Here is a 25,450-nt window from a genome sequence, read left to right on the forward strand (position 1 = left end):
CCCACAGTGCTTCATTGTGACCGCTCTGGACAGCACTCTCAACTCAGATGCACTGACCAGGTAGACAGGAAAAGACCCGCGAACGTTTGAATTTCATTTCCTGTTTGCCCAGTGTGGAGAGCACAGGTGACCACGCAGAGCTCATCAGCACAGGTAACCGTGATGGAGTCCCAGGATCGCAAAAGAGCTCCAGCATGGACAGAACGGGAGGTACAGGATCTGCTCGCCATATGGGGAGATGAATCAGTGCTAGCTGAACTCCATAGCAGTAAACAAAATGGCAAAATATTAGAAAACGTCTCCAAGGCCATGAAGGACAGAGGCCATAACAGGGACGCACAGCAGTGCCGCGTGAAAATTAAAGAGCTAAGGCAAGCCTACCACAGAGCCAGAGAGGCAAACGGAAGGTCCGGGGCAGAGCCGCAAACATGCCGCTTCTACGTGGAGCTGCATGCCATTCTAGGGGGTGCAGCCACCACTACCCCAACCGTGTGCTATGACTCCCTCACTGGAGAAACACACAGGGAAGAGGGTTCAGGGTACGAGGAGGATGAGGATGGAGGTAATGTAGATAGCTCACAGCAGCAAGCAAGCGGAGAAACCGGTTTCCCCAACAGCCAGGATATGTTTAGCACCCTGGACCTGGAACCAGTAACCCCCGAACTCACCCAAGGCATGCTCCCAGACCCTGAGGGCACACAGGGGACCTCTGGTGAGTGTATCTTTGTAAACATTACACATGGTTTAAAAGCAAGCGTGTTTAATGATTAACTTGCCCTGGCAATCACGGCCAGTACAGCTACTGGAAAAGTCTGTTAACGTGTAGGGGGATGGAGCGGAAATCCTCCAGGGACATCTCCAGAAAGCTCTCCTTCATGTATTCCCAAAGCCTTTGCAAAAGGTTTCTGGGGAGGGCTGCCTTATCCCGTCCGCCATGGTAGGACACTTTACCACGCCAGGCCAGTAGCACGTAGTCTGGAATCATTGCATAACAAAGCATTGTAGCGTATGGTCCCGGTGTTTGCTGGCATGCAGACAACATCCATTCCTTATCGCTCTTTGTTATCCTCAGGAGAGTGATATCATTCACGGTCACCTGGTTGAAATGGGGCCATTTTATTAAGGGGACATTCAGAGGTGCCCGTTCCTGCTCTGCTGAACAGAAATGTTCCCCGCTGTTAGCCACGCGGTGGGGGGAGGGGTGAAGTGATCATCCCAGAGAATTGGGTGTGTAGGGGGGAGGGGGGTTAGTTGGGTTTGTGCTGCATGTTAACCCGGAAACCGCAGCCCCTCCTTTTACATTGCAAACCCATTTTAAATGGCCAACCCAATTCATGCTTGATATGGGAAATGAGGGCGCTGCTGTTTGAAACCATTCCCATATGTTAAGAAGGTTAAAAAAGCCAAAAGACTGTGGCTTACCATGGCTGCCTGCAAGCCGAAATCTGTTGCCCGGCACTGCGTGAGTGATCTCTCACACGAAACCGGCAAGCCCTCACTATAAGAGGAAAAATGCGACCTTGTAACGAAAGCACATGTGCTGTGTAATGTGAACAGCAAAATTTAACGTGAAAGAGTGTACCCATTGTTCTCTAAAATGTGTCTTTTTTAACCACCTCTCCCTTCTCCTCCACCAGCTGCAAATGTTTCTCCTTCACAGAGGCTAGTGAAGATTAGAAAGAGAAAACGGAGGACACGGGACGATATGTCCACGGAGCTCCAGATGTCCTCCCATGCTGAAAGAGCACAGCAGAATGCGTGGAGGCAGTCAATGTCAGACTTCAGAAAAGCACACATGAACGAGAGGAGAGGTGGCGGGCTGAATCGCGGGATGAACAGAGCAAGTTGCGGGCTGAAAATGATAGGTGGCGTCAGCTTGCAGACAGAAGGCAAGAGTCGATGCTCCGGCTGCTGGAGCATCAAACTGATATGCTCCAGCGTATGGTTGAGCTGCAGGAAAGGCAACAGGAGCAGAGACCGCCGCTACAGTGTGTAACCAACAGTCCTCCCCAAGTTCCATAGCCTCCTCACCCAGACGCCCAAGAACACGGTGGGGGGGCCTCCGGCCACCCAGTCACTCCACCTCAGATGATTGCCCGAGCATCAGAAGGCTGGCCTTCAATAAGAGTTAAAGTTTTAAACTGCAGTGTGTCCTTTTCCTTCCCTCCTCCCCCACCCATCCCGGGCTACCTTTGCAATTATCTCCCTAGTTGTGTGATGAATTAATAAAGAATGCATGAATGTGAAGTAACAATGACTTTATTGCCTCTGGAAGCGGTGCTCGAAGTGGGGAGGGGAGGGTGGGGTGGTTGGTTTACAGGGAAGTAGAGTGAACCGGGTGTGGGGGGCGGAGGGTTCATCAAGGAGAAACAAACAGAAGTTTCACACCGTAGCCTGGCCAGTCACAAAACTCATTTTCAAAGCTTCTTTGATGCGCCCTGCGCCCTGCTGTGCTCCTCTAACCGCCCTAGTGTCTGGCTGCGCGTAATCAGCGGCCAGGCGATTTGCATCAACCTCCCACCCCGCCATAAATGTCTCCCCCTTACTATCACAGATATTGTGGAGCGCACAGCAAGCAGCAATAACAATGGGAATATTCTTTTCGCTGAGGTCTGAGCGAGTCAGTAAGCTGCACCAGCGCGCTTTTAAACGTCCAAATGCACATTCCACCACCATTCGGCACTTGCTCAACCTGTAGTTGAACAGGTCCTGACTCCTGTCCAGGCTGCCTGTGTACGGCTTCATGAGCCATGGCATTAAGGGGTAGGCTGGGTCCCCAAGGATCATGATAGGCATTTCAACATCCCCAACGGTTACTTTCTGGTATGGGAAGAAAGTCCCTTCCTCCAGCTTTCGAAACAGACCAGAGTGCCTGAAGACGCGAGCATCATGTACCTTTCCCGGCCATCCCACGTTGATGTTGGTGAAACGTCCCTTGTGATCCACCAGGGCTTGCAGCAGCATTGAAGAGTACCCCCTGCGGTTTATGTACTCGGTGGCTTGGCACTCCGGTGCCAAGATAGGGATATGGGTTCCGTCTATGGCCCCACCACAGTTTGGGAATCCCATTGCAGCAAAGCCATCCACTATGACCTGCACGTTTCCCAGAGTCACTACCCTTGATATCACCAGGTCTTTCATTGCCCTGGCAACTTGGATCACAGCAGCCCCCACAGTAGATTTGCCCACTCCAAATTGATTCCCGACTGACCAGTAGCTGACTGGCGTTGCAAGCTTCCACAGGGCTATCACCACTCGCTTCTCAACTGTGAGGGCTGCTCTCATCCTGGTATTCTGGCGCTTCAGGGCAGGGGAAAGCAAGTCACAAAGTTCCATGAAAATGCCCTTACGCATGCGAAAGTTTCGCAGTCACTGGGAATCGTCCCACACCTGCAGCACGATGCGGTCCCACCAGTCTGTGCTTGTTTCCCGGGCCCAGAATCGGTGTTCCACGGCATGAATCTGCCCCAGTAACACCATGATTTCCACATTGCTAGGGCCTGTGCCTTGTGAGAGGTCTATGTCCATGTCAATTTCCTCATCACTCTCGTCACCGCGCTGCAATCGCCTCCTCGGCTGGTCCTGGTTTTACTTTGGCATGTCCTGGGTCTGCATATACTCCAGGACAATGCGCATGGTGTTCATAGTGCTCATAATTGCCGCGGTGATCTGAGCGGGCTCCATGATCCCAGTGCTAGCTATGGTGCCTGGTCTGAAAAAAGGCGCGAAACTAGTATCTGACGGACCAGGAGAAGGAGGGAGGGAGGGAGGGCCGAGTGACGACATGGCGTACAGGTACAGGGAAATAAAATCAAGAAAGGTGGCTGTGCATCAGGGAGAAACACAAACAACTGTCACACAGAATGGCCCCCCCAAAGATTAAACTCAAAACCCTGGGTTTAGCAGGCCGTTGATTTCACGGAGGGAGGGGGAAGCAAATGAATACAGAACAAATCTATTTTTTACATCTTAAGCTGGCAGACAACGGTGCAGCATGACTGATAGCCCTCGGCATCTTCTGGGTGCTTGGCAGAAAATACTGGGCGCTTGGCAGAAAATAGCATACTACAACTGATAGCCATCATCGTCGAGACTGCCCACGTGCCCATGATTGACAGCCACTGCAGTACGACCACAACGGATACCAGTCGTAATATACCATCTTCTACCAAAAGGCAAGGGGCTGCTGCTGTGTGCAATGCAGACCCACGTCTGCCAGCACCCAGGTCGCCAATGAAGGCTACCAGTCATACTGCACCGTCTACTGCCAAAAGGCAATTAGCTGCTGCTGTGTAGCAATGTAGTACCACGTCTGCCGGCACCCAGAGGACATATGGTGACGGTGAGCTGAGCTGAGCTGAGCAGAGCGGGCTCCATGCTTGGTGTGATATGTTGTCTGCACAGGTAACCCAGGTAAAAAGGCGCGAATCGATTGTCTGCCATTGCTCTGACGGAGGGGGAGGTGCCTGACGACATGTACCCAGAACCCCCCGCGACACTGTTTTGCATCATTCAGGCATTGGGATCTCAACCCAGAATTCCAAGGGGCGGCGGAGACTGCGGGAACTGTGGGATAGCTACCCACAATGCAACGCTCCGGAAGTCGACGTTAGCCTCGGTACTGTGGACGCGGTCCGCCGACTTCATGCACTTAGAGCATTTTATGTGAGGACACACACAATCGGCTGTATACAACCGATTTCTATAAAACCGGCTTCTATAAATTCGACCTAATTTCGTAGTGTAGACATACCCAGAGACAGCCTGGAAAGGGTCTTACACTCCAGCTAGGCTGGGCCCTGGCTGACCACAATGGACACTGCTTTACCCCCAGTTCTCTCTGCTGACCTAAGGCCGCTCCGTTCAGGGCCGCTGCAAGGAAGTTTCGCGCCCTAGGCGAAACTTCCACCTTGCACCTCCCCCCACCGCGCTGCAGCAGCTCCCCGCCCCTGCTCCGCCCTGAGGTGCGCCCCCCCCGTGGCAGCTCCCCCCCCTCCCCTGAGGCACCCCCCATGGCACCTCCACCCCCCCCGGGGAGCCGTGCAGCAGCTCCCCACCCCAGCTCACCTCTGCTCCGCCTCCTCCCCGAGCACGCTGCCCCCGCTCTAATTCTCCTCCACTCTGAGGCTTGCGGCACCAAACAGCTGATTGGTGCTCCAAGCTTGGGAGGCGGGAGAAGTGGAGCGGCGAATGCGCGCTCGGGGAGGGAGCATAGGAACGCTGTAAAAAAAATCTTGGTGCCATAGGCAATTGCCTAGTTTGCCTTAATGGTAGCACCGGCCCTGGCTCCGTGACTCATAAACTGGCCTGGCTTGACAATGCTGCCGGGTGTCACTGCAAACACAGGCTGGGGTGTCGGAGCCCCCCAAGAGCGGCCAGGTCTCTCCAGGGGTCTGGCTCAGTGGGAGGCACCGGGCAGAGCTCGCGGGGTGGAGCAGGAGGGCTGCAGCCCAGAGGCTCCATCTCAGAGGCGGTGGCCTGCCCTGCAGGAAGAGTGGGGCCCCTGGGGGGCTGGCCCTTTGAGGGCTGCTCCAAGGGGCAGAGTAAAAGCTGGGGCCCAGCACCGATCCTGGGGATCCGGGACATCCCCGGACTCTGACCCCTGTGTCTTGGCAGGTCTATGGCGCTGTGATGCATGTGAACCGCGGGAACCCGGCTGGCCAGGAGGTGCTGGTGGATTCATGGCCAGAGTTCAAAATGGTCCTGACCCGGCCACGCAGAGAAGTGCGGCCTTTGCTGGGCCCCTCCCATCTGCCCCGCTCCCCTCCCCTACCTGATGCCATCACTGCCCCGCTCCCCACCAGGGCCGGCTTTAGCAAGAGCGGGGCCCAATTCCTGGGGGCGGGGCTTGCAGCAAGCCCCGCCCCCAGGACCCGAGCCGCGCCGCGGGGGGGGACCCGAGCCGTGGGGGCAGGGGGAGACGGGGGGACCCGAGCCGCGCCGCAGGGGGACGGGGGGACCCGAGCCCCGCCGCGCCACGGGGGGGACGGGGACGGGGGAACCCGAGCCGTGCCGTGGGGGGATGGGGGATGGGGCCACACCCGCCTGACGCCATCACTGCCCCGCTCCCCTCCCCCCGATGCCATCAGTGCCCTGCTCCCCTCCCCCACCTGACCCCATCACTGCCCCGCTCCACTGCTCCGCCTGACACCATCACTGCCCCGCTCCCCTCCCCCACCTGACACCATCTCTGCCCCCTCCACTCCCCCGCCTGACGCCATCTCTGACCCCCTTCCCTCCCCCGCCTGACCCCATCGCTGCCTCCTCCCCTCCCCGGCCTGACGCCTTCTCTCCCCCACTCGCCTCCCGCGCCTGATGCCATCTCTGCCCCGTTCCCCTTTCCCTGCTTGGTGTCATCTCTACCCCTCCCCCTTCTGTCTGCCCCACCTCCCCACAGCCTGTCTCCCCTTCCTGTTGCCCAGACCCCCCGGCCCATTCTGCCTTCAGCCCCCTGGATCTGTTCACGGGCCCCTTCCCCGCTCCTCAGTCTCTTACTTGGGGCTCACTGTGCCCTGCTCCCCCTATGCTGTCACTGAGGGTCATGGGGAGAGGGCAGAGGCTGCGCTCATCCCCAGGCAGTGTCCCCCCTGCAGGTGGCGTTGGACCCAAGCGATTATTTCACCAACTTGTACACGGTCTTCTACCGGGACGAGGGCGCCTGCCGGGCCCTGCTGGGGAACAGCCACGCCGTGGACTGGAGCCAGGCCTTCCAGATACAGGGTGAGCCCCTCCAGCCCTGGTCCATCCAGCACCTGCCCCGAGGAGCCTGCCTGGGCCCCTGCCCCCCCCCCCCACACACGGGCCAATAGCCCCGAGGAATTCACCTGGACCCCTTCTCCATCCAGACCCGGGATCCTGAATGAACCAAGCTTGGGAACCCCTGGTTGGGTCATGCCGGCTCACAGTGGCCCTTGGCCCCTCCCTGCTGCTCTCCCCCACCGGGCTGGACCCCCCACGTCCATGGGCACCTTTCAGGGGCCCCTGCTGACAGCGCACGGCTGTCCCTGCAGGGCTGCAGGACGGGGTATACGAGACCATCAGGGACATCGCCAGGGCCAGGGAGCTTGAGATGGAGACATATCTGTACCGGTTGCTGCTGCACCCAGACCCGCCTGCCATGCCCCAGTACCGGTAGGTGCCCCTCAGGTATGGGGTGTGTGTGAGACAATGGGGCAATGTACACAACCAGCCTGTGCTAGATGGAGGGGGGAGTGGGGCTGGGGGAAGGGAAGAGCCCCGGGGTGCCAAGTCAGAGGCCTCCATTGTGCCCTAGATCTGGTGGCAATGAGTTCCCCAGGCGAACGGTGCTGGCAGAGTGAGGGCATCACCACGGCCCCACACACAGCCCCAGGCCTTGGGCACATGCTGCCAAGGATTTCCCATCCTGCTCCGGGACAGGGCTGAGTCAGCCCTAGAGCTTCGCCAGGGGGCAGGGGCAGCCCAGCCTGGCCAAGAAACCTCTTTGGCCCCAGAATGGGGAGAGCAGGGGGAGGGGCAGCCTGTAACCCTTCAGCATCCTGGGATGGGAAGCCAGGGGTCCTTGACCCCAGAGCACAGAGGGGCCCCTAGTCCCTCCTTCCCTGTCAGCGGGTAGGTCTCCGGGCACGGGGTTCGCTGCCCACTGAGCCCTGGTGTTTTCATCTCAGGGAGCTGAGCTTAGCTAAGGCCCATCACAGCGATGACTCTGCTGGGGCTGGACTGGGCCTTGTCAGACAGCCCCTGTGCTGAGTCCCTCCTACCAGGGGACACCTTCCCCCCATGTGCCGGGGCCTGATTTGATCCCCTCCCCACAGGGCTCCCCTATCTGCTCACCCCACCCTGCCCTGCCTCTCATCCCCCACTGCCCTGTCTTGCAGGCCTGACAAGGGGCTCAGGCTGGCCCCCGTGTCCCCCGCCCACGCCACGCTGCTCAACGACACCTGGAAGTTTGGGGGGAACAGCTGGAGCCTGCGGTACCTGTGCCTCCTGATCCGCCACTTCCCCAGCGCCTGCCTGCTGGGCCCTGAGGGGACCCCCATCTCCTGGTGCCTCACCGACCCAGTGGCTGCCCTGACGCACGGTTACACCCTCCCGGAGCATCGCGGCCAGCACCACATGAGGTCCGTGGTGGGGACGCTGGCGGCACAGTTGCATGCCCGCGGATTCCCTGTTTACACCGGGGTGCTCCCCCACAATGAGCCTTCGCTGCACATCCTGCAACGCCTCGGCTTCCGCATCCTGCCTGGGGTGATCTACCTGCTGATGGTGAGGCCTGGGTTCACCTAGTCCCAGTCAGCCAGTGCCATGGACTCGGCCCAGGACCCTGCGCCCAGCTCTGGGGAATGGCCACACACACATAGCACATAGAACGGGGGGAGGGGAGAGGAGGAGAAGGGGACATGGCCTAGGGTCCTGCGCACAGCTCTGGGGGACAGCCATGGTCTGCCAGCACGTAGCCCTTGGGGAGGGGATGAGACAGCCCAGCCATGCCCAGGGACCTGCCACCCCTGAGAAGGGGACACATTGACCAGCCACCAGGGAGCTCAGCTGTCAGCCCTTGGGAAGCCGGGGCTGGTAGAGGAGACTAGCTCATGCTCCATTATGCCCTGGAGCAGGGCAGAGGCTCAGTAGGGGGCGCTCTCCCCGGAAGTCAGTGCTGGCCCCAAAGAGAGCAGGGTGAGGGCTCAGCAGGGGGCGCTCTCCCACTCCCTTTCCCAGGCAGTTTGTTGCTTGGCTGGGGCTTGTCTGGGGCTGTGGTCACAGGTCCCCTTTCCATGAGCTGTTCCTGGTCTTCCCAGCGCTTTGGTTCAAGCTCCCTTGGGCTCCGACCACAGGTCCCAGCTGCGGCCCACCCCTTACCTCACCTGTGGTGATAGGGGGAAGGTGCTGGCCTTGCACGGTTGCTCCAGGGCCAGCAGGCAGCTGGAAAGCCAGGCCAGGGCTTGTGTTGATGATGGTGCACTACACGCGGGAGGAGAGCGGCCATAGGACCCCACCGTAGAACCCTGCTGGGCCCGAACACAGGAAGGAGCATCCTCTCTTCTCCCTGCCCCCCAGAATGGACGTCCTCGGCCCTGGGCAGGCAACTTGGGACTGACCTGCCCCCTGCCAGCCCCAGTGCACAGGCTGCTCCTCCCCGTGTAGCTGGGCCCAGGTGCAGACCCAGTGAGCCGTTGGGTTGGGGGAGAGGACCCCACACACACAGCAGACATGGCAGCTTCTACTCCTGGCCCAGCTCCGGCCTCAGCAGAGCCGCTTCTCCTCCCACACGTACAGCTTCCCCGCAGGCAGCTTCCGGAAAAACAGGCTGTTGCCTCGGTTCATGTTCCCCTGCACGGAGAGGAGAGGAGACGGCTGTCAGGGTGCCCTGCCCTGCCCTGCCCTGCCCCGGGCAGCTTCCCTCTGCCTGTCACCCAGGCCCCAGTCTGCCTGGCCCTTCCCCACCACCAGCCCTCCTAGCCACACAGCAGGGCCAGCGCTTCCCAGCCCTTTTATAACCCCCACCCTGAGATGAGTGCCAGGCACGGCTGCCCCACACACGGCGTCGCTGCGCTATGGGGCCAGGGCGAGGCCGGGACGTACCTCCTTGAGCAGCTGGCTCCAGCAGTCTAACCAGGAGGAGTAGTTGGGTGCGTAGGGGGGGAGGCCACCAGCCAGCCTGCAAGAGAGGAGAAGGGGCAGGAAGTAGCAGTGAGCTGTGTCCCCTCGCATGGGGACTGTGTGGGAATGTATCATCCTTACGCCAACCTAATGGAAAGTTCCATGAGGAGAAAAGGGTCACGATGGGACACTTGCCAGGCAATGGCTCATGGCCTTGTAAGACAAAGGCGCCCCCGGTGGTCTAGGGATTATATAAAATGAGGTAAACAAGGTAATAAATCATGGCCTTATGTAAGGCCCCCTGGTGGTCTAGGGATTATATAAAATGAGGTAAACAAGGTGATAAATCATGGCCTTATGTAAGGCCCCCTGGTGGTCTAGGGATTATATAAAATGAGGTAAACAAGGTGATAAATCATGGCCTTATGTAAGGAACGGTTGAACCAATCGGTGTGGGGCTATACATGTGATAAACACATGATTCTCCTTCTTGTCCAATCCGTAGATGTGTGATTATAGCCTAATTGTGTTATGTAATGTTGAGAAAAACTATAAAAGAAAACTTGTAATAAACAGAATTCAGATTCAGCTTGCAACCACATTGGTCATGTGTTTTATCCGCTCCGCATGGGACCCCACAAATGGTGACCCCGACGTGATTCGGCTTGGACATCGAGGCAGCCGACTGAAGCGTTCGGTGAGAAAAGGCGGAGGTGGCAGCCGCGGCAGGAGGTACCGGAGGATACCGGCTCCTGGTCGTCCGAGAGAGACGTTCGTGAGCTCACAGGTGAGCGGCTGCATTTAATAAAATGGGCTCTGATTTGTCTGCAAAGGAGAAGACAGTGCATAATTTTTTATTACGCATCGCTGAAAAGTGGGGAGAGAAGCTTCCCTCTGATGCGTTGTCCCGTTCGTTGAAATGGGGCAGAGACGCGGGTTTTTTGTTACTTCTGATACTGTCTTTGATAAGGCAGTCTGGGAAAGTCTAGGCTCTGACCTCTGGGAGTCGGTCTCTCAAGGCAACAAGGAGGCCGTGTCATTGAGCCAAATATGGTGCAAATCTAAGGCTTGGTCTACACTAAACCCCCAAATCGAACTAAGGTACGCAACTTCAGCTACGTGAATAACGTAGCTGAAGTCGACGTACCTTAGTTCGAACTTACCGCCGTCCAGACCCGGCAGGCAGGCTCCCCCGTCGACTCCGCGTACTCCTCGTGGCAAGCAGGATTACCGGAGTCGACGGGGAGCACTTCTGAGTTCGATTTATCGCGTCCAGACTAGACGCGATAAATCGAACCCAGAAGTTCGATTGCCTGCCGCCGAACCAGCGCGGTAAGTATAGACAAGCCCTAAGAAACTAATAGAGACGCTTGCAGCAGAAGCCGAGGTCCAGTCGGCCATTAATGACCTCTTTCGGCCAAAAGGGGAGCCGCCTTATGTGTTGCCGGTGGAAGCCCGTAAGTTCTTTGGGGGTGAGGACACTATCATACCACTCATCCCCAGTGCACCCGAAGCTGATCCTAGTATCGTCCCGTTACCGGACGACCCCGCGGATAAAATGAAGGTCTCAAGCCCAGAAGGGGATAAGTTACAAGAATTTCGGGCGGAAATGTACAAACAGGGCCTTCAGCTACAGGACATGCTAAATCAGTTGTCCCATTTGGCTGGTGAGAGCCATCCCCCGCAGTCCCACACATTGCGAGCCCTGAACCAGCCCGGCTTTCCTGTCACCAATAATGTTTGTACCCCAAAGTTCCGGGCAGAGTTCCCGGGGCAGGGTGAGCAGTTGCGGAATAGGTTGGAAAGAATGGCGGAGCCAGGCTTATCTAACATTGAAAGGACATATAGGAAAAAACCACCGGATAAGATCCCTCCAGCCGTGGCTCAAGACACAAATTGCTAAAGAGCCCGCCGCCGCCACGCAGAAGCCGGACAACGACCCCGCGACACCGGACCTGCACTTGTTGTTTGTCACAGCCTAAACACCTAATAATGCTGTACTTCTATTTGTTCGGACTCCTTATTATAGGAGCAGGGGTCTTTGTATGTCCAAACTCTGTACCTTTTGTTAACCCACAACAAAATGTTTGGGTCACCTGGGCGAACCAGATAGGCCAAGAAGCCTTTTTGCTTGTCCATGGCCACCCCATCGAATCCCTTTAAAACATGTCTTATTGGCTATCCTTATTTACACCCCGATGGTTTTCGTGGGCATTTACGTAATATTACGTTTCTTAATAAGTTCCTTATTTAAGGAAAAGGGGGGAGGTGTGGGAATGTATCATCCTTACGCCAACCTAATGGAAAGTTCCATGAGGAGAAAAGGGTCATGATGGGACACTTGCCAGGCAATGGCTCATGGCCTTGTAAGACAAAGGCGCCCCCTGGTGGTCTAGGGATTATATAAGATGAGGTAAACAAGGTAATAAATCATGGCCTTATGTAAGGCCCCCTGGTGGTCTAGGGATTATATAAGATGAGGTAAACAAGGTGATAAATCATGGCCTTATGTAAGGAACGGTTGAACCAATCGGTGTGGGGCTATACATGTGATAAACACATGATTCTCCTTCTTGTCCAATCCGTAGATGTGTGATTATAGCCTAATTGTGTTATGTAATGTTGAGAAAAACTATAAAAGAAAGCTTGTAATAAACAGAATTCAGATTCAGCTTGCAACCACATTGGTCGTGTGTTTTATCCGCTCCGCATGGGACCCCACAGGACTGGGCCACAAGCCCACCATGCTCCGGCACAGACACAGCCCTGCTCCGAGCCTGCAAACACAGCTCAAGCTGCTCCCCACCACGGCCTCTGCAGCAACCAGTCGCCCGGGGGGCAGCAGCTGGGTCACCCCCTGCCGGCCACCGCAGCCTGTTCCCAGAACCTCCCTGGCCTCCCCAGCTCCACTTCCTGTCTGAGCCCTTCTGGGCTACGTGGCTTTAACGGGCCCTGAGCCAGGCAGCTCAGTCAGGTCCCAGGATCCCCAGCTGCCCCCTGTCCATTCCCCCCTGGCCAGAGCTTCCTGCCCCTGCCCCCAACACTACAGCGGGGCAGATGGGCACCAGGGGAGCAGCCTTTCTCCTGGGGACAGAGCTGACGCTCCCTAGTGAGATGGCCACGGGCAATACTCCCGAGGGGGTGGGGAGGGCTGATTCAGGAGGGCAGAACTCCCCCCCCCACCCCACCAAGTCCCAGCTGTACTGCAGGCGGGCAGGGACCGGCTGTCACACCCGAACAGGCCTGGGTCTATTCTGGGAGGCTGCAACCTGTGATTTCGCTCCAGCCAAGCGTGACATGGGAGGGGAGGCGCTGCAGGGCCAGGGAGCGCAAGAGGCTGCCAAGTGTCTTGGGAAGAGGGGAGCCACAGGAGCCTGCGCGAGGGGCAGGGGGCGAGCTGCGAGCACAGCCATACTATTGGTTTTCATAACCATTTGTCCCCATAGCGAGTGGTACTGGTGGTGATACTGGGAATCTGGAGTGTCTAAGGAAATTGCTTGTGAGACTTGCGGTTAGCCAGTGGGGTGAGACCGAAGTCCTCTTAGTCTGGCTGGTTTGGTTTGCCTTAGAGGTGGAAAAACCCCAGCCTTGGGCTGTAACTGCCCTGTTTGAGCAATTTGTCCTGAGTTGGCACTCTCAGTTGGGGTCTGCCAGTACTGCATCATCACAGGCTGTTAAAAAGGTGATCCAATTTTTCACCTCCAGAGAAAGGGAAGAGCCTAGAAGATTAAAAAAAAAAAAAACTTAGTTTGATAGCATCCTGTCTGACAAGAACTCATCAATAGTTGGGGTGTGAAATCCTCAATTCTGTGTTGTTCTATCACTTCCCTATTGTTTGTCCGTGTAATCTCTGTTTGGTTCTGTGATTGTGTCTGTCTGCTGTATAATAAATTTTGTTGGGTGTAAACCAATTAAGGTGGTAGGATATAATTGGTTAAATCATGTTACAATATGTTTAAATTGGTTAGTTAAATTTCATTAAAATAATTGGTTAAGGTCTGGCTAAGCAGAACTCAAGTTTTTATATTCTGCAGTCAATCAGGAAGTAAGGGGGGATAGAAACAGGGAATGGGCAGGGGAATTGGAATAATGTTTTGCTAAGGGAGGGAATGGGAACAGGGAATGGGAACAGGGACACAGGCAAGGCTCTGTGGCGTCAGAGCTGGGAAGGGGGACACTGAGAAAAAAATTAAAATCATTTCTAGCTACAAGTTCACCCCAATAGACATCGAATTGTTTGCACCTTCAAACTTCGGGTATTGTTGCTCTCTGTTCATGCGAGAAGAACCAGGGAAGTAAGTGGGTAAAAAAAGAAGCCCTCTAACAACCTTGTTTGTACAGTTCAGAGAGGCAGCAGAATCCTGCATGGTGCCCGTCCCTGCCTGGTGACAGCTCCTGCATGGTGCCCGTCCCTGCCTGGTGACAGCTCCTCTATGGCCCAAGGTTGGGAGAGGTGGTACAAGCCCAGCCCCTACTAAGCAAAGCCACATCCTAGTTCCCTGAGCAGACAAATGCTGCAGCACCCATGGACCTGGGTGTACCACTCCTTGGTCATGTATCGGGGGCTGACAAGTGGAAACTGAAATAGTTTAATGAACTGTCTGTATGACTCGGTACTTACCACTTTGGTGCCGCTCCCCAGTGGGTGCAGAAGGGTTCAAATGCTGCTCCTGGGGCAGAGCAGGAGACATGAGCTGTGTGTGTCATGGACCTGTCTGGGGTGGTGCGCATGGGCGTTACCAGACTGGCGGAAACCGACCCACGTCAATGGAGGAGCCGAGAGGACAATGGGAACCCCAAGGACTGACCAATCAAGACGTAGCGGAAGACCCAGCAGGCTGACCATGTGAACCCAGCATGCTTTGCTGGGGGAGGACGACAGCCCGAGAGGAGACAGGAGGGGTGTGACGTTATTGATATAATCTGGGACCATATAGATCATTGTTGCAACCAAGGTCCTGTAGTGGCACCCAAATCTTGTATAAAGGGGGTCAAATGGGGTGTCTAGGACAAGGTTATGGTTTACTGGTTATGATTATGCTGTCTATATGTGTGTATCACTTTTGTAGTCGAAGTTATGAATATTGGCTCTATACTGTCTGTATGGCAAACTTATGCTATGCTTCTGGGTGACATCCCAGACAAGCTGAGATTAGCTCTGCCTAGCCTGCTTGATGGCCCATTAAGGACCATCAGCTATACAATGGACCCATTGAGAAAAGGCAGATACGCCTTGTAACTCAGCAAAGTATGCAGGGACTGGCCCATGGACTCCAGACTCCATGTTGCTGTAATTTTCCACGGTAAGAACAAAGGTGTTCTTACACCTGGAAAAGACTATATAAGGCTGATGCCTCATCTCCATCTTGTCTTCAATCCTGCTTCACACCTCTGGAGGAACTTTGCTACAAGCTGAAGCTTTGAACAAAGGACTGAGGACCCATCCCAGCGGGGGATGTATTCCAGAGACTTGATTTGAACCTGCAGTTTATTCCATCGCTGCTGCAAGCCTGAACCAAGAACTTTGCCATTACTGTATGTAATTGATTCCATTTAACCAATTCTAACTCTCATCTCTATCTTTTTCCTTTTATGAATAAACCTTTAGATTTAGATTCTAAAGGATTGGCAACAGCGTGATTTGTGGGTAAGATCTGATTTGTATATTGACCTGGGTCTGGGGCTTGGTCCTTTGGGATCAGGAGAACCTTTTTCTTTTACTGGGGTATTGGTTTTCATAACCATTTGTCCCCATAACGAGTGGTACTGGTGGTAATACTGGGAAACTGGAGTGTCTAAGGAGATTGCTTGTGAGACTTGCAGTTAGCCAGTGGGGTGAGACTGAAGTCCTCTTAGTCTGGCTGGTTTGGTTTGCCTTAGAGGTGGAAAAAACCCCAGCCTTGGGCTGTAACTGCCCTATTTGAGCAATTTGTCCTGAGTTGGCACTCTCAGTTGGGTTCCACCAGAACCGCATTGTCACAGTGGCGTAGTCGTGCTTGGATCCACAGAACCAGGTCAATCAAGCTTTGGGTCAGAACCCCACGCTATCCAAATTTGAATTTTGGGATTGAGAGTTTTGGTTGGTTAAAGAGCTGCTGCAATGGCTGAGCAAAGAGCATATGAGGGACTTGGGAAAAAAGCCCTGGAAAATTTGTGTTCAGAAAAGAGGATAAGCTTTAGAAAGAAAGCCAGAAAGGAAGAATTGAGAAATCTGCTAATAGCCAGTGATCCGGGGGCAAGAGCACAGCCCTTACCTGAGGCTGCAGAAGAGGCAGAAAAAATTAGAGTGCAAAGGGCGACAAGTAAACTGCAATTTGAGCATGAACAGAAGCTAGCAGATCTTCGATTGCTGGAGAAGCAAAAAATAGCAGAGTTAGAGAAAGAAGCCGATCAAAGAAAGAAGGAGGCTGATGAGAGAGAAGAGAGAGCTCGTAAGGGACGTCTAGAGCTGCTCGCTGCTGAGCAGGAGACTCACAGGATGGAGCAGGAGACTCACAAGATGGAACAGGAGACGGCCAGACTTCAGCTCCAAGTACTGGAAGAGCGGAGAAAGTCATCCCCACCTGGTACTCCACTTCCCCCCCGCCATGAGAAAAACTGGGAAAGGATGTGTCCCATTTACAATGATACTGAGGATATAGAGGAGTTTTTGTCTACCTTTGAACGCCTCTGCAATCTGTACCAGATCCCTGAGGGTCAGCGAATGCCTGTCCTGCTGACCAGACTGACTGGAAAAGCCAGGGAGGTATTTAATGACTTGGGGGAACAAGAAGCCTTAGATTATGGGCGGTTTAAAGATTCTGTGTTAAGGCGATTCAAGGTTACTCCTGAATCTTACAGAGTTAAGTTTAGAGAGTTTAAAATGCCTAAGGATTGTACTTTTGTAGAATGTGCTCATAAGCTGATGGGTTTTGTTAAAAAGTGGGTTGTGGGAGCCAAGGCGCATGGGAGTTTTGAAAAATTGCTGGATTTAATAACGTTGGAACAGTTCTTAGATATTGTGCCTGACCATGTGAGAGCAGCTGTGTGTGACAGGGACCCTGAGTCAGTCCTACGGGCAGCAGAGATTGCGGATGCCCATACCCAAAACAGGGCTCGAGAAGGGTGTAAAACCCCGGGGAAAACTAATCACCATTCTCCCCGGTTCAAGAGGAGGGAAGGATTTAAAAGTAAATCTGTCCCTGACTCTTCTAGAGGAGTTCAAGGGGGCCCGGAAGGAAGGAACTCTCATCCCAGGACGGAACAGGTTACATGCTATCACTGTGGTATGCTGGGCCACATGAGACCAGATTGCCCCACCCTGAAGGGCAGCCCAAAGCCAGCAACCCCAAATGCCACGATAAATGCCAACTCCATTACCCTGAGCACTCAGGCTGAACCAAGCCACAACAGCTCCACCTTAAGTTCAGGTGCAAGCACAGCAGTAGCTAATGTTAACCCCATCGTCTCCAGTGGCATGGGAGGAGGTGATAAGCTCACCAGTTATGTCAGGACTGAGGCATGGCAGGGGAGTGAGAGGTTTATCATGGAGGCAAAGGTCAATGATGTTGAATGCACAGGATGGCGAGACACTGGCTCGGATGTAACTATAGTCAAGGGACATCTGGTGAAGCCGGAGGACATGCTGCCGGGGGAGTATGTGACGGTAGTGGCGTTATCCGAGTATTCTGTGAACCTGCCGATGGCTAGAATCCACCTGGAGTGGGATGGCTTTAAAGGGGATGTGAAGGCTGCTGTCCGGGATTTGATTCCGGCTGATGTGTTGGTAGGAAATAACATATTGAGGGCGCCTGGCCAAGTGAATGTAGTGACCAGGTCACAGAAAGAATTTGGGGCTGTGGCAGATACCCTGCCCGATGGCAGTGAGGGGGGCAGCAAACAGACAGAGAGTGCCTCTCAAGATGGATCAGGTGAGGGTTTGTCTGAAATATCAGAGATGATTCTGAATCCAAACAAAACCCAGAGTGAATTTATTGTGGCTCAGCAGAGTGATGTATCTCTAGAGAGGGCCAGGAATGATGCTCAGAGTCAGGTCCCGGCCTGTGAAGAGAGAGGCAGGTTTTTTATGCAGGATGGGCTGTTGTATAGGGAACCACCTAGGGGAAAGAAGCATTCCCAAGCAGCAGCTCGCAAACAGCTTGTGGTACCTGAGAGTTACCGCAATGATTTGTTGAAGTTGGCTCATGATAGTCCCTTTGCAGGTCATCTGGGTATAGGCAAAACGTGTGACAGGCTAGAGCAGAATTTCTACTGGCCTCACCTTTCGGGGTCAGTGAGAGATTACTGCAGGAGCTGTGAGCTGTGCCAGAAGCGTAAGGGGTTAAGGGGGCCTAGCAAGGTGCCCCTCCAGCCTCTGCCCATTATTGGGGAGGCTTTTGCCAGAGTAGCTGTGGATATTGTGGGGCCACTCCCAAAACCTTCCAGAAATGGGAAGAAATACATCCTGGTGTTGGTAGATTTTGCTACCAGATATCCGGAGGCTGTAGCCTTGGCTAATATCGAGGCAGAGACGGTGGCAGTGGCCTTGTTCTCTATTTTTAGCAGAGTGGGTTTTCCCAAGGAAATATTGTCGGACCGTGGGTCTAACTTTATGTCTGTGGTTTTCAAACAGTTGTGGGAGTTATGTGGGGTGAAGCACCTGAAAGCTGCTCCCTACCACCCCCAGACTAATGGTCTAGTGGAGAGGTTCAATGGAACCCTGAAGTCTATGTTGAAAATGTATGTGGATAGACGCCAGAATGACTGGGATGTTATGCTGCCATATCTATTGTATGCATACAGGAGTGTGCCCCAAGAGTCTACAGGGTTTGCTCCATTTGAACTGCTCTATGGGAGGCAGGTCCGGGGGCCCCTAGATTTGGTTCGTGACTCGTGGGAAGGTAATGTGGAGGAGGCAGAGCAGCCGGTGGCCGAGTATGTGGCTCAATTCAAGGAGAGTTTGCAGGAGATGATGAAGTTGGTTGAGCAGAATCTGAAAGAGAGCCAGGATACACAGAAAACCTGGTATGACAGAGATGCTAAAGAGAGAGCGTTTGAAATAGGGGACATGGTGTTGGTGCTAGATCCTGTCCGGAAGAACAAAATGAAAGATGTTTGGTCTGGACCCATGGAGGTAGTGGAAAGGATTAATGAGGTTACCTATGATGTGAGGAAGCCCCAGGTCCAGGGAAGTGTGCAGACAGTACATGTGAACAGAATGAAGGCCTACCATGCAAGGGAGGTAAATGTGAACACAATCTGTTATGCTGAGGAAGAGGCAGGGTCCGCCCCTTTAATTGACATGGTTGCTGAAAGCCAGGAGGAGACGCCTCTCGAGAGCATTGAGATGGGGGAGGATTTAACCCCCCCTCAAAGAAAGGAATTGCTGATGCTGTTAAAACACCATAAGCGAACTTTCTCCAATAGGCCAGGGCTCACAGATAGGATGACACACTCCATTCAGACGGTGGGTCCCCGCCCAGCCCCTAGCAGAGCTTACAGGGCCGAGGGAGAGATGCAAAGACAGATCCAGGAAGAGGTGGAGAGCATGTTGACAATGGGAATAATCACCAGATCCCAGAGCCCCTGGGCCTCTCCCATTGTGATGGTGCCAAAAAAGGATAAGACCATGAGGTTTTGTGTGGATTACAGGAAGCTAAATGCTATCACCAGCCTGACCCCACACCCAGAATAGAGGATCTACTGGATACACTGGGAGGGGCAAGGTTTATAAGCACCCTGGACCTGACTAAGGGGTACTGGCAAATACCCCTAGATGCCGAGGCACAAGGAAAATCCGCTTTCATAGTGGAATCGGGCTTATATGAGTTCAAAGTGCTGCCCTTTGGGATGCGAAATTCAGGGGCTACGTTCATGAGACTTATAAATGAGGTCCTACGGGGGTTAGAATCTTTTGCGAGGGCCTATATAGATGACCTGGCCGTATTCAGCAGTTCGTGGCAAGATCACCTGAACCACATAGGGATTGTGCTGCACCGGCTCAGGGAGGCCAATCTAACGGTTAAGGTTTCTAAATGCAGAATGGGAGCTGCTGAGGTGACCTACCTGGGGCACAGGGTGGGCAATGGGCAACTGCGCCCAGAGCCTGTAAAGGTAGAGGCCATTAAAAACTGGCCAACCCCTAGAACTAAAAAGCAGGTCCAATCCTTCATTGGTCTGGCCAACTATTACAGGAGATTTGTGCAGGGATTCAGCGACATTGTTGCTCCCATCACAGACCTGACGAAAAAGGAAAAACCAGACCGGGTGCTGTGGACGGAGGCCTGTGAGCAGGGTTTTCAAAGCATAAAGAGCGCTTTGGCCAAAGAGCCTGTTTTGGCCAGCCCAGATTTTGAAAAGCCTTTTTTACTATGTACAGACGCTTCCAATATTGGGCTGGGGGCAGTGCTGATGCAAGAGGGGGAAGGAGGGAAGAGACATCCCGTGGCATATCTAAGTAAGAAATTGTCCCTCACTGAGCAAAATTACGCTACCATTGAAAAGGAATGTTATGCCATTGTCTGGGCTGTCAAGCAACTTAAGCCCTATTTGTACAATAAAAAATTCACTGTGTTGAGTGATCATGCCCCTCTGGTCTGGCTGCACAGGGCCAAGGGCAACAACTCCAGATTGCTGCGTTGGAGTTTAGCCCTTCAGGAGTATGAAATGGATATAGTCCACATAAGGGGAAAGGAAAATATTGTAGCTGATGCATTGTCCAGAGTGGAGAGCTCTTAGGATGCAGTCAGCGATGTTTGTGACATCCCTTCCTGCATCAATTTTGCGTTGGGGGTGTGACGTTATTGATATAATCTGGGACCATATAGATCATTGTTGCAACCAAGGTCCTGTAGTGGCACCCAAATCTTGTATAAAGGGGGTCAAATGGGGTGTCTAGGACAAGGTTATGGTTTACTGGTTATGATTATGCTGTCTATATGTGTGTATCACTTTTGTAGTCGAAGTTATGAATATTGGCTCTATACTGTCTGTATGGCAAACTTATGCTATGCTTCTGGGTGACATCCCAGACAAGCTGAGATTAGCTCTGCCTAGCCTGCTTGATGGCCCATTAAGGACCATCAGCTATACAATGGACCCATTGAGAAAAGGCAGATACGCCTTGTAACTCAGCAAAGTATGCAGGGACTGGCCCATGGATTCCAGACTCCATGTTGCTGTAATTTTCCACGGTAAGAACAAAGGTGTTCTTACACCTGGAAAAGACTATATAAGGCTGATGCCTCATCTCCATCTTGTCTTCAATCCTGCTTCACACCTCTGGAGGAACTTTGCTACAAGCTGAAGCTTTGAACAAAGGACTGAGGACCCATCCCAGCGGGGGATGTATTCCAGAGACTTGATTTGAACCTGCAGTTTATTCCATCGCTGCTGCAAGCCTGAACCAAGAACTTTGCCATTACTGTATGTAATTGATTCCATTTAACCAATTCTAACTCTCATCTCTATCTTTTTCCTTTTATGAATAAACCTTTAGATTTAGATTCTAAAGGATTGGCAACAGCGTGATTTGTGGGTAAGATCTGATTTGTATATTGACCTGGGTCTGGGGCTTGGTCCTTTGGGATCAGGAGAACCTTTTTCTTTTACTGGGGTATTGGTTTTCATAACCATTTGTCCCCATAACGAGTGGTACTGGTGGTAATACTGGGAAACTGGAGTGTCTAAGGAGATTGCTTGTGAGACTTGCAGTTAGCCAGTGGGGTGAGACTGAAGTCCTCTTAGTCTGGCTGGTTTGGTTTGGAAAAAACCCCAGCCTTGGGCTGTAACTGCCCTATTTGAGCAATTTGTCCTGAGTTGGCACTCTCAGTTGGGTTCCACCAGAACCGCATTGTCACAAGGGGTGATTAGACCGTGGCTCACAGAGACACAGCAGCTCTGCCCTGGGACTGACAGATGGAGACAGCAGCTTGGCTGGGTGGACCCCTCACACCGGGGGGACTGAATGCTGGCCGAGCCCCTGTCGCTCTGCACTGACGTAAGGATGCTCACCTCCTGCAGCCAGGTGACTCATCCTTGTTTTGCTCAGGCTGCCCACTGTCGCTGCAGAACCTCACAGGGAGCATCACGGCCTGAAGGGGCCCAGTACAAGTCTCCTGCAGGAGTCTGGCTTTGGCTGGATTTGCTACAGGGAGACGGGGTCGCTGGTGGTGAAGGCCCAGATTCAGAGTTGTGGAGGCCACAGGCCTGCCCCTGTGGAACTGTGTGGGTCCCTGTGGCTCAGCACACACACTAAAGGAATTGCTCTCAGGGGACTGGTTACAGGCTGGAGCATAGATCAGACCCTGTAGGTACGTGACAAAGAGTGCCCTTGCCAGAGGGTGGCTACAGACGTGGTGGGGTATCTCAATCAAGAGACCCTGAATCACAGTGCAGGAGGAGGTGGGGCTCTGACAGAGACCCGAACAGCCTGGATTTAGCAAAGAGATACTGGCACATCGCCTTAGGATAGTGATATGAAGAATAAAATGTGCCTTCCTAACCAATTTGGGACTTTCTGAGCTTAAAGTATTACCATTTGGGCTAATAAGTGCTGGAGCCACCTTTCAAAGGCTTGCAAATTAAGTGGCTCGGTGACAGGACTTTGCAGTCTTCAGCAATTCCTTGCCAGAGCATAAGGATCACCTGGGAATGGTGCTGAAGAGACACAAAGGCGCAGGTCTAAGTGTAAAGGTGTCAAAGTGCAGAATGGGGCATTGAAGATGTAAAACAAATTCTGTCGGGAAAGGCAAAGCCGGACTCTGGCCAGGTATTTGAATTGTGCACTGACGCATCCAACACAGGCTTGGGAGCACTGCTGATGCCAGCAGGGGAGGGCACCGAGCAGCATCCCATCCCTTTCTGAGCAGAAAACGGACTCCAAGTGAATGGAATGATGCCGTTATAGAACATGAATGCTCAGCAACTGTGGGTTGTCCGACAGCTAAGATCCTACCCGTTCAACCAGAGGTGCTGGGTACTGACTGACTGCCCCCCTTTAGCGTGGCTACACAGAACCAAAGGCACCAACTCTTGGTTGGTAAGCTGGAGTACAGCCCTCCAAAGGCATGAGATGAAGACTCAACATGTCATGGGGGCAGACGCACTATCCAGGCAAGAGGGCCCAGAGGAGATGCATTTGGAAGAGCCAGTGGCTAGGCCTAGGGCGTCAATGCCAGGAGGCGACGGGACGCAGATGTGCCCAAACACGCCCAAGCAGGTATGTTACATGTCCAACAACCATTTTCTCACTATTACACTGATGGGGTCTTGTGTGACAGTGACATTCCTCAGGGTACAATCTGGACCGATGGACAGCTGTGTCCCCTCAGCTCTCCAATCTAGGGAGCCTTTTACACTGCTTCGCTGTGAGAGCAACCACTCCTGGTCTGTTCACACGTGGCCTCTACCATGCAAAATCACTCCCAGATGAATATGAGTGATTCTAATCAGCCACTCCTGAATTATGTTGCAGAGTGACACTAGCAAACTCCCAGTCCTAGACTTGTCTCCAGAAATATGCGTCTTGTACTGCCCAGCTCTCTCCTTCTGGACAATACAAAGTCATAGAAAGTCCATCATTTCATTAATAGAAAATGATATGCACAAATCTTGATATCTCAAATGGAGGGTCCCAAACACTTCAATCCAAACACACTGGCGTAGATAAAACAACAAAACAAGTTTATTAACTACAGAGAGAGAGAGAGATTTTAAGTGATTACAAGTAATGAGGCATAAAAGTCAGAATCGGTTACAAAGAAATAAAAGTTAAAATGCAGACTAATACCTAACTTTACAAGCTAAGTGAACTTAAAGCAAATGGATTTCTCTCGCCGTGTATTCACAACTGTCTGGCTGGATTCTTTCAGCCAGGACAACTCCCCCAGTTCAGTGATGCTTCCTTTGTCTTTCAAACGTTGTTGATGCCATGAGGAGAGATGAGGAGAGAGAGAGGTGATTTGGGGCCTCTGTTCCTCATTTTTATACCTTTAGCTCCTCTTTGAGAATCACCTCCAGCTGGGGTTCAGGCACCAGCGAGTCTGTTTGCCAAGATGTAAATTTCTCACCCACATCCTTCTTCCTGTCAAAGAATGGCCGCTTAACTTAGTGATATAGTCCAGTTGATTTTGTTGACACCTGACTGACATGTCAATTTCCCTGTTTGTCTCTGAAGAACTGATTTGGGCGGCTTCCCCAGATTTGAAATATGCCTTAGTAACATTGTAACCGAGCCTTTTGTGGGTCACAACTGAGACACCAAATTCAGGACTAACTGCTAAGAAATAGGGCAGATACGCCCCAAAGCTGTCGGCTATTCTCTCATGAGATATACCAAACCAGCAACAAAAGTCAATTTCTGTTTCCCCACACTGGCTAACAAGAAGTCAGAACAGCAGTTTCCTTAAGCATTCCAGTCCTTGTATCGCCACCAAAAACACTAGACTTATAGATGAGTGATTCTTTAAAACCAATTTAATCAAATAACAGGTTCTTCTGATCCAAAGGACCATGCCCAGGTCAATATACAACTCAGATCTTACTCAAAAATCACACTGTTGCCAGTCCTTTAGTATCTGAAATCTAAAGGTATATTCAAAGAAAGAAAGAAAGGAAATGGTGAGAGTTAAAATTGGTTCAAGGAATCAAATAAGTACAATAACTGCAAAGTTCTTGGTTCAGGCTTGTAGCAGTGATGGAATAAACTGCTGGCTTGATAAGTCTCTGGTTACTTCCAAATCATTGGAAGGACCTCAGTCCCTTGGTTAGATGTCCTTAGTCCAGAGTTTTGAGCTGGAAAGAGGCAAAATGGAGTTGTTTCCAGGGCCTTTTATAGCTTCTGCCATGTGGAGGGAAACCCATTGTTTCAAACAAAGCCCTCAGCACAGCTAGTAGAAAATTAAAAGATGGGGTATGGAATGATATGGGCAAGTCACATGTCCAAGCAGAATGTTGATTACTCACAGCAGGAAATCATTACCTATACCCAGACAGCACATTTGCAGGACAGTCCATTCAGTGTACATGGTCTCCCATGGTCAACTGTCGGTTAAGTGTTTCTTGATGAGCCACTTAATATGGGTCATTACACATATTGAATCTATTTCCCCATGTTAAGTATCCTCACACCGTCTTGTCAACTGTCTAAAAAGGACCATCTTGTTTATAACTACAAAAGGTTTTTTTTCTCCTGCTGATAATAGCTTATCTTAATTAATTAGCCTCTTACAGTTGGTATGGCTACTTCCACTTTTTCATGTTCTCTGTATCTATATATATCTTCTTACTATATGTTCCATTCTGTGCATCTGATGAAGTGGGCTGTAGCCCACGAAAGCTTATGCTCAAATAAATTTGTTAGGTTCTAAGATGCCACAAGGACTCCTGTTCTTTTTGTGGATACAGACTAACATGGCTGCTACTCTAAAACCTTAATTTGAATAGTCCCTCCAAGATGTGCAGACTAAATACCTTGTGGGTGTTACCCCAGGAGCAAACAGTTGAAATCCAGGTATAGAGCCAATACTCATAACTTCAAATACAAAAATGATAGGTGCATACAGATAGCATAATCATATTCAGCAAATCATAACCTTTTCATAGACATCTTACATGCCACATTTTGTACAAGAGTTTTTGCAAATATATAACAGTGGTTGCAACAATGATCTATATGGTTATATTTTAATCAGATAACATCACAAACATCATACAGCACAATCTTATAACGTTACCTATAATGTTGCCACACATATTTTACCGTTACAATAATTATCAGCAAATTATGAGTTTTCCTGTGATACCTCACAAGGCATACTTTGTACAAAATTTATCCTAGTCTTGTAAAAGTGGTGAACATTGTGGTACAGTGTGTCACAATGGTCTACCAAGA

The 25,450-nt window shown here is 52.2% G+C and overlaps 3 protein-coding genes across 11 annotated transcripts in view; 2 read left to right on the plus strand and 1 right to left on the minus strand.

Moving 5' to 3' along the window:
• MTCH2 (mitochondrial carrier 2) overlaps window positions 1-25,450 on the minus strand; it is a 212,069-nt gene that overhangs the window by 55,341 nt on the left and 131,278 nt on the right. Inside the window, exons 12-13 of one of the 3 annotated variants that reach the window (XM_065594496.1) lie at window positions 9,562-9,637; window positions 9,192-9,309 (exon numbers count right to left, since the gene is read on the minus strand). The exons of 1 other annotated variant lie outside the window; for it this stretch is intronic. In XM_065594496.1, coding sequence (XP_065450568.1) covers window positions 9,223-9,309; window positions 9,562-9,637 — 163 coding nt within the window. In that variant the 3' untranslated portion in view covers window positions 9,192-9,222. Of the gene's footprint in view, window positions 1-9,191; window positions 9,310-9,561; window positions 9,638-25,450 lie in introns of those variants that run through there. One more of the 3 variants, XM_065594493.1, reaches the window with a different exon arrangement.
• LOC112061633 (glycine N-acyltransferase-like protein 3) overlaps window positions 1-25,450 on the plus strand; it is a 52,683-nt gene that overhangs the window by 23,246 nt on the left and 3,987 nt on the right. For 4 of the 7 annotated variants that reach the window (XM_065594480.1, XM_065594475.1, XM_065594481.1 and 1 more), the window contains exons 3-7: window positions 5,617-5,724; window positions 6,594-6,720; window positions 7,011-7,131; window positions 7,857-8,244; window positions 10,261-12,258. In XM_065594480.1, coding sequence (XP_065450552.1) covers window positions 5,617-5,724; window positions 6,594-6,720; window positions 7,011-7,131; window positions 7,857-8,244; window positions 10,261-10,497 — 981 coding nt within the window. In that variant the 3' untranslated portion in view covers window positions 10,498-12,258. Of the gene's footprint in view, window positions 1-5,616; window positions 5,725-6,593; window positions 6,721-7,010; window positions 7,132-7,856; window positions 12,259-25,450 lie in introns of those variants that run through there. The other 3 variants (XM_065594477.1, XM_065594482.1, XM_065594476.1) reach the window with 3 other exon arrangements.
• Window positions 126-2,247, plus strand: LOC135983346 (uncharacterized). The gene is made up of 2 exons (XM_065594523.1): window positions 126-712; window positions 1,638-2,247. The coding sequence occupies exons 1-2, from the start codon at window positions 163-165 to the stop codon at window positions 1,994-1,996; spliced, it is 909 nt and encodes a 302-aa protein (XP_065450595.1). The 5' UTR covers window positions 126-162; the 3' UTR covers window positions 1,997-2,247.

The sequence above is a fragment of the Chrysemys picta genome, chromosome 4 (assembly GCF_011386835.1).
Source record: "Chrysemys picta bellii isolate R12L10 chromosome 4, ASM1138683v2, whole genome shotgun sequence".
NCBI lineage: Eukaryota > Metazoa > Chordata > Testudines > Emydidae > Chrysemys > Chrysemys picta.

Bases quoted from the DNA above. Each gene is read 5' to 3' on its own strand.
- LOC135983346 (XM_065594523.1), top strand. From the start codon at position 163: ATGGAGTCCCAGGATCGCAAAAGAGCTCCAGCATGGACAGAACGGGAG. The intron at 713-1,637 runs GTGAGTGTATCT...CTCCTCCACCAG, and splicing joins GGGCACACAGGGGACCTCTG to CTGCAAATGTTTCTCCTTCA.